The 9,246-nt window shown below is 49.2% G+C and overlaps 1 protein-coding gene across 1 annotated transcript; it reads left to right on the top strand.

Annotated features, from left to right (window-relative positions):
• Positions 1 to 200: 200 nt before the first annotated feature.
• On the top strand, positions 201 to 9,043 carry LOC121852880 (zinc-binding protein A33-like; the record flags this gene model as incomplete). The annotated part of the gene is made up of 3 exons (XM_042346763.1): positions 201 to 285; positions 8,189 to 8,215; positions 8,304 to 9,043. Coding segments are annotated over 3 exons (741 nt in total), but the record flags the coding sequence as incomplete, so codon positions are not given.
• Between the last annotated feature and the right edge of the window lie 203 nt (positions 9,044 to 9,246).

The following is a 9,246-nucleotide window of genomic DNA, read 5'->3' as shown; positions in this document are numbered from 1 at the left end:
GTCGCGGACGTCACATCCACGTCGACTTTGCCAACTCCCCACTTGTCAGCATTCCCAATTCTTCTACGCATAATAATATAATATAATTTTGTACTCAATTTTGTATTATGTCATGCCTAGTGTTCCTGGAGCTTTCTCTTATTCTCAGGAAACTATTATGAATCTGCAATCTAATAAGTGTTTTTTTTTCTTCTCCACAGCTCACTGGTGGTGTCTTACTCCTTTTCTTCTTCTCCGTTTTGACGTTTACCAATTTGGTAGTCCAGATTACGAAAAAAACTGCCGGTACAGTAAGCCCAAGATTACTGGGTGGGGTAGTGTGGGGGTGGTGTGGGCGGGGGAGAGTGACGATGTGTTGGGGAAGAAGTCGCCGTAAGCACGGTCGAGGAGAAATATTTTTAGGTGAGATTTGAAAAAGGGAGGAAAGGGCATAATGCAGCCGGATTGAGGGAGAGCATTCCAGAGATTTGGGGCACAGTGGCTGAAAGTACGGCCTCTCCACACATCCGTCCTTAAAAAGACACATCCACCCATAACTCACCTTCACCAACAATCCCACAAACTCCGCTACAAACACACACTCTCCTTTACACAAGCACACTACCATACGCACACACCCACCCGTAAAACCTGCCCTAAAAGGCACACCCTCCCTACACACACACCCTCCCCTATACACAGAACCACCACTACACAATCAAACTTGTGGAGTCCTGTCGCTCAGTGGTTAGAGCACTCTCTTTCCAAGCGAGACACCTGGGTTCAACTCCAGGCAGAGCGAAACCTTGGGCAACTTTCCTTACTCCACACGTCTAATAATAATCCCTCGAAAACAAAACAATAATAAATTGGTCATTTCATCCACTACTGTTTGTGTGACATCCTGTGTGCAATTGGCTCGTTTCGACAAATATAGTCAATTACTTTACATATATTCTGTGAACGCTTGAGACGCGAAAATGAAAGCGCATACCAAATGCAAGATATATTTTATGATTATTATTATTTATCCTCCACTGCCACATCCCCCCCTGCACCCTTCCCCACCATGCCTCCCCTCCCCCCCTCACCACGCGATCCTCCACGTTCGCCCACAAATAATACAGTCAATTCACTTTACAGTATATTCTGTGAAGCGCTTTGGGACGTCCTCCCGACGTGAAAAGCCCTATATCAAATGCAAGGATTATTATTATATCCTCCCCTACACATACATTCCCCTACACACGCCCTCACGAAAAAAGACACATCCTCCTCAACATACTCCATCACCTAGAAACACATATCCTTCCCGACACAAACCGTACCATATACACTCGACCTTCCCTATATACCCCTGCAATTATAAGAAACTCCCTAATCTACAAACACCCTGCCTACATACCCCTTCCCCTAAAATCCCGCATCCACCCCTCAATTCTTCAACCTCTACAATTACATATTCCCTGCTCCAGTCACGCACTTCCTATACACACATTCTATCCCAACACACACACATCCTCCATAAAGACTCCCTCCCCAACAAAGACACAGCCTACCATACACAGACACTTCACCGTAAAATGCCATCTTCAACAAACTCAACACTACCGCACACAGCCTTACCCTCATATGCCGTCACCTACACGCACATCCTCCTCTATTCGCAACCACCATTACAAAGATACAACTTCCCCTACAAACACATCCTCCCCTAAACACGCCATACTCTACAATGGCACATCAACCCAAGCACAAAACTTCTCCTACAAACCTGCATAATCTCTTACAGACTCCATCCCCTACAAAACACACTCTCCTCTACACAGTCTCCCCTACCAACACACCCTCCTCTATTCACACACCCTAATTTATGCAGACGCCTTCTCGTAAATACACTACCCTACAAGGTCACACTCTCCCGTAAACATACCCTCAACTACTCACATCCTCTACAATATACACGCTCCCCTATAAAGACGCATCCTCCCCTTCACACACACTCATCCGCCCCGGCACATAACTTCTCCTACAAAGACACATCCTGTCATAAACAAACATTCCACTACACACGCCCTCTGCTACAAACACACACTACCCTAAACACACACCCTACACTACGCACATGACCTGACGCACAAAAACTCCCACGTCAATATACAGACCCTCCACTATACATATCTTCCCAATAAACACGAATCATCCACTACACACTCCAGTCCCCACAGACACACATCATTCCATACACACACAATCTCCACTACACATACCCTCCTCTATACACAGGTACTTCTGTACACACACGACCTCCACTACGCACACCATCACCTACTCGCACACCCTCACCTACACAATCGTATCCTCCCCTACACAAACCATGCCATTCAGACATGCTTTCACCTAGAAACACACCCTGACTATACACACACACACTATATTATATATATACATCCTCCCCTACCTTCACCCTGCCATACAAAGAGACGTCCTCCCCAAACACCTTGCCCTACACACAACCTCCCCTATACACACTCCGTCCACGAAACACTCACGTATCCTCCCCTAGACACTACAAGAATATATGCTCCCTTACGTACACACCCTCCCCTACAAAGATACAACTTTCCCTAGACACTTCATCTCCTACGCATAAACACAATCCCTAAATACACACACCCACCTCTGCACACGCCGTCTCCTACAAACACATATCGTCACCCCCTACACACACACCCTACAAACACCCTCCCCTGAACACATTCTCACCTAACGCACCCTCCCATACAGACACATTCTCCGTAAACGCACCTTCCGCTGCAGACACAATCACACTCTCCAGAAACATACCATCCCCTACATACGTCCAACCATAAAAACATATCCTCGCCTATACACAGACTCCTTTACACAAACCTCTCCTACAAACACACATACTCCAAAAAACACACCATCACCGACATACACAATATCTCCCCTGCACACACTAAAACCTACAAAGGCACGGCTTCCTCTACAGTCACCCCCCTCCCCTGCATGCACCCTCCTTGGTACGCACACCATCCACTGCACACACGCATCCTCACCTACACATACCGCCACGTCACACACATCCTTCTCAACGCAATCCATCCACTACATACTTAGATCTTTCCCTATACGCACTCTGCCCTACGGACAATACCTCATCTAAGCACACTCTCCCCTATAAAAACAGCATCCGCAACGCATACACGCATCCTTCCCTGCACACATATCCACCACTACACACAACAACAACAACAACAAGTTTCCATTTTTAGAGCGCCTTTCACGTCGGGAGGACGTCCCAAGGCGCTGTACAGTTGGATCAGGACCCGAGCATTGGGGGGAAATGGTCAGGGTAGGGGAGGGAAGGGGGGAGCGAGGAGGGTGTAGAGAGTCGAGAGGGAACTGAAGGCTGAAGGTCAAAGAGAAAGGTCTTGAGAACGGCCTTGAAGGAACAAAGGGAGTAAGCGGCGAAGGCACTGGGGGATGGAGTTCCAGAGCCTCGGGGCTGAGAGGCTGAAGGCCACCGATGGTAGGGCGGTTGGGGCGTGGAATGTGGAGCAGACCGGAGCCAGAGGAACGGAGGTACGAGCAGGTAGGTAGTGGGATGGAAGTTCAGAGAGTTAGGAGGGAGCGAGGCAGTGAATGGCCTTCTGGTGAGGATGAGGATCTTGAACTCGATCCTCTGTGGAATGGGGAGCCAGTGGAGGCGAGCGAGGGTGAGTGCGAGGGTGGGTGTGATGTGGTACCGAGGTGTGGTGCGGGACAGTACACGAGTTGCAGAGTTCTGAATGACCTGCAGTGTGGAGGGAGGTGCCGGGAAGGCCGGCGAGGAGAGTTCCCATTATACACACACATATTCCTCAACAGAATCCACCCCCTACATGCAAACATTGTGCCCTACACACACACTGCCCTTCACGCACTCTCCCCCAAAATCATAACTACCCTTCAAACACAACCTACCCAACACACACGCCCTCTCCTGCACACACACCCTACACCATGTGCAAGCCAACTCCTACACACATTTTCCCCTTCAAATACACTTCCTCCCATAAACATACAATCTCCACTACACACACACCACCGCATACACTATGCCCTGCACAAACGCCCTCACCTACACACACGTCCACGCTAAAAAACACACTCCCCAACACAAACAAACTCCCCTGCATACACATCCTACACAACACGCACGCTCCCTTATCAAGTCAATTCCTCCCTTATCCAAACCATCCCCGACCAACAAGCATCCTTTCCTACACAGTTCAGCCCCTACAAACACACACTCTCCGCTGCACACACACACTTTCCTTTAAACAAACACCATCCCCTGCACAAAGCATCCACTGAACACACACCATCCGAATCACACACACACACACCTTCCACTTCACACAACACTGTGCTACATCAGCCCTCCCCTACACATACACCATCCCGTACACACACACACATGCATGCACAAATCCTCTCCAATACAAACCGTCCCCTTCAAAGACACATCCTCCTCCCCTACAAACACCCTCCCATGCAAAGACACCCTGCCCTATGCACACAACTTGCACGACGCACACGCCCTCAGTAACAAACACTGCCTCTTCTGCATATGCACCATCCACTACATAACGTCCCTTAAAAACACGAATCCACCCCTGCACTCTCCATCCCCTGCAGACACACACCATCCCATACACATTCAGTCTTCCCAACAAACACCATCCCTTACATATAGACACTTCCATACACACACCATCCCGTACTTGCACACCCTTACCTGCAGACTCGTATCTTCCCCTACACACACCTTGCCATCAAAGACGCACGCTCACCTAGACACACTATCCCCTATACACAGACTCTGCACTATGTACAAACATCATCCCCTATACATACCCTCCCCTGCAAAGGTACGCCCTCCACAAAACCCACAACCTCCGCGACACACGCCCTCCCCTGTACACAAATCGTCTACTGCACATAAGCATCCTCCCCTACACACACACACCCTATAAAGGCATATATACCCAAAACACACATCCTATCCTACACACACCCCCCCTACTAAGACACATCCTCCCCCATATCCACCTACACAGACATGTCCTCCCTTCCACACACACTTTCCAACACACGGCTGCTCCTTCAAACACATATCATCACCAAGACACTCCATCCCCTTATAGACACTCACATCCCCCACCCAACCCTCCACTGTATACATCCTCCCCTACACGCACCATCCTCTGCAGACATACATTCTCCCCTAAACACTACCGAGACACATCCCGTGCCAGACACCCATCATCCCCTACACACATCCAACCCCAAAAAGAGCTATCTTCGCATATATACGCAACCCTACGCATTCCTTCTCCTACATGCTCCCCAAAGCACACAATCCCCTTACACACAAACTCCCCTACATGCATGCCCTCACCTACACACGCACTCCCCTACACGCATAACCTCCCCTTCTCATAAAACCCCTTAAACACACATACTAGCTTATACACACGGTCCCATACGAAAACTTATCCCCCGCTAAACAACAAAACTACATTTACAGAGGGCCTTTCGCGTCGTGAGGACATACCAAAGCGCTGAACAGTTAAATGTCGGGGCCCGAGCATGGATTAGGGTTGGTGTAGGGCAGAGGGAAGGCAGAGAGGTAGGAGGGCGACTAAAGGCACTCTCTAAGAGAAGATTCTTGAGACCGGCCTTGAAGGAGGCAAGGGAGTAAGCGAGGTGAAGGGACCGTGGGATGGATTTCCAGAGTGTGGGGCCAGAGAGGCTGAAAGACTGGCCACCGATGGTAGGGCGGGTCGTGCGGGACATATTGAGCAGACCGGAGCCCGCTGAACGGAGGGAACGGACAGGTGGGTAGGGAGTCAGCAGGTCAGAGAGGTAGGGGGGGGAAGGCCATAGACGGCACCATCCTTTGAGGGATGGTGGGAGTGATGGGGTCACGGAGCCGGGTGCGCGAGAGAACATGCGCTCAGAGTTTTGGATGATCTGCAGCTTGTGGAGAGAAGAGTTGGGAAGACCGAGTGAGGAGGGACTTCCCTCAGTCCAGTCTTGATGTGACGAATGGGTGTGTGATGGTTTGGGCAGCCTGAGGATTGAGGCAGTGTCGGTGTCTGGCAATGCTCCGGAGGTGGTGTGAAGCAGTGGCGGTCATGGCGCGGATGTGGGGGAGAAAGGGCATTTCCGGGTCTAACGCGACACCCAGTTTCCTGACTGCTGTGAGGTTGAGTATGCAGCCGTGGATGTCGATGCTGGAGCATCTGAGGTGCGGAGCCGCTGGCGCGAGCCAATCAGGAGGGCCTCTGTTTTGCTGACGTTGAATTGGTGAAAGTTGTCCCTCGTTCAGGAGTTGCTGTCGGACAGGCAGTCAGTCAGAACAGCAGTAGTACTGGAGTTGAGTGTGGAGGCAGAGAGGTAGAGTTGGCTGCTATCCGCATGCGTGTGGAAATTTGCCCCATGTCTGCCCATGAGGTCACCAAAGGAGAGCATGTAGAGGGTGAAGAGGAGGGGACCGAGGACAGAGCCCTACACAAACACCATCCCACGAATCACACACCATCTCGTGCACACACACAAACACTCTGTCCAACACAAGACTTTCTCTGCAAATACACATCCACCCCAACTCACACATGCTACATTACACACAGACCCTTTCATACACACGTGCCCTCCAATACGTGCACACATCCTGCCTTACAAACACCCTCCCCGACAGGCACAGCTTCTCCTATATACACACATCCTTCCATACACTAAAAACACTCACGCTCCTCTCCACACACTCCCTCCCCTGTACACACACCTTCCATTATATGCACACCCTCACTCACATCTTCCCCTATGCACACACTCTCCCCTACACACACCTTCATCGATTCTCACCGTCCCTTACACTACCTGCAAACTGTGTTTTTCCCAATCTTAGACAAAGAGATACAAATACAAAAATAAAAAATAACTTTTACAAAGCGCCTTTCACATCAAGAAGATATCCTAAGGCGCTGGACATTCAGGATTTGGACCCGAGTTGGCGGTTGCGAATAGCGAGGGTGGAGGAGAGGCAGGGGAGTGCCAAGATGGTGGCCAAAGGCGCGGCCGAAGAGACAGACAGAGACAACAGACACAGGACGCAGAAATGTACATGTTCATTAATTGGAAATACGCAGAGAGCGAGCGAGAGAGAAAGAGCGAGAGAGAAATTTATCCAAAAAGCGACACAAAAAGAAAACCATGGAAAGGCTCACCTGTCTTCACAGCTTCATGCAGATGCCTCTCGCCCCTGCTGTAACAATTTTCGGATGTTACACCCTCGATTTCCCCGATCTTCTCCTTCACACTGTTTCCAAGACTTGTATACATCTCTTTGTTAATGCTCATTTCAATTTCACATCCAAGCCCATTCCGTCTTCTGGGATATTTAATTGGCAATGTATCCACTCTTTATCCACTGACTGAACTGATTGTTTACTGGTCTATCACTTCATTGCTTTTCTAGTCCTCACCATCTTTGCCCGAGATTGTTCTAACTGGTTTGTGAATTGTATCAATTCTAAAAAAAGCAATACATTGGTAGCTTGAATCCACGACAGTTTGTAGAATGTCGCTGTGTGCATTTGGCTTTTCTGTTTCCCCCTCAAAAGATACACTCAATTCACTTTCAGTATACTCTGTGAAGCGCTTTGCGGCGTCTCCAAGGTGTGATAAGGCGCTGTATCAAATGGAAGGATTATTGTTGTCATTATTATTATGTTACTGTAGCTGTTTGCTAATCTTCCCATTCTCGTCTGCCTTGCTCTCTCCTCTACATTTTCTTCCTCGTTTCGTGTCGGAGGAGAAACTATCTCTTCCCTGGTCACACTGCACTCACAGCTTCCTGTGTTGCTCCACACAGGACCTTAATCCTTGTCCATTATTGTGACCGTGTTGTTTCTCCATCTCTCTGCATTGGAAACAGAAATCTCGTTATTTGATATTCGGCATCACGCACTTTAGACTGTGGGCTGGTGTCCCGGGAGTTCAGTAAACATGACCAGTTAGCACTCACACTGAGCCAGTCGTTTCCGTGTCCTCACTAAGCGGAGAGTGAAACAGGGAATGATGCTTATACTGAACAGAGTCCTGACCACCTCTCCTTTCTTCTTGTTTGCAGAGAGGAATTGGCTTCGCCGCTGTGTAGGTAAGAGACTTAATAACAGGAAACACGATATTCACATCAACCTGCCGTGTTCAGTGCAAAATTCTCTCTCTCTCTCTCTCCTCTCCAGCCGATGTGACTCTAGATCCTCAAACAGCCCATCCCAAACTTACCGTGACTGAGGACCTGAAGAGAGTGAGTCTCCTGGACACACCGCAGAAGCGAGATGACAACGAGTCGAGGTTTGATGTCAGTATCTGTATCCTGGGATCGAATGGCTTCACATCAGGGAGACATTACTGGGAGGTGCAAGTGGCCAACCAGACCGAATGGGCTGTGGGAGTGGCCAGAGTGTCTGTTAACAGGAAAAGGAGAACTGCTGTGGTACCGGAGGAGGGTTACTGGGCTGTGACCCTGACATATAGGGGTGAATACGAAGCTCTGACCAATGGTCGCACCACCCTGCCCGTGACACAGAGATTCGAGAAGCTGGGAGTTTACCTGGACTGTGAGATTGGACGGGTATCATTTTACAACGCTGACAACGCATCTCATCTCCACACTTTCTATTCCGTTTTCACTGAGATAGTTTATCCTTACTTCAGGCCTGGTTTGAGTGATGACGGGGAAAGCTCGGGGATGCTTGAAATCTGCCGGGAAAAGCAGGATACTTATCGGTGCCAACTGTTTCCCTGCTGCCGAGGAAGGAAATACGTTAAAGAAAGGGAACAGTATCGGCTGACTGAGAGAAATCCGTAGTTTGCCTTTCACCTCGTCTCACTGTGTGTAACAAAATGTGTATTTCGCCAGTCACCTTCTATAATCTGCGTAACGGTGCAATAAAGCTTGTAGTTTAGATTACCCCTTGCACATTGGGCCGCCGTCTGAAATCTTTCACACGATTTACTATAAAGTGAATGTTGCGTTTCTAAACGAAATTGACAGACAATTTGCACAGAGCAAAGTCTACATCAAATCGTATTTCAAACAACAAAACAACAGGACATGTCGGTGAAGGTGTGGGTGAGGGTTAGGTTGTGGGTGAGGGTGAGGACGACGGTGTGGGTGTGGGT

Source organism: Callorhinchus milii, unplaced genomic scaffold (assembly GCF_018977255.1).
Source record: "Callorhinchus milii isolate IMCB2004 unplaced genomic scaffold, IMCB_Cmil_1.0 Scaffold1620, whole genome shotgun sequence".
Lineage (NCBI taxonomy): Eukaryota > Metazoa > Chordata > Chondrichthyes > Chimaeriformes > Callorhinchidae > Callorhinchus > Callorhinchus milii.
Note: the sequence above shows the minus strand (reverse complement) of the source record. Positions and strands in the feature narration are given on the sequence as shown.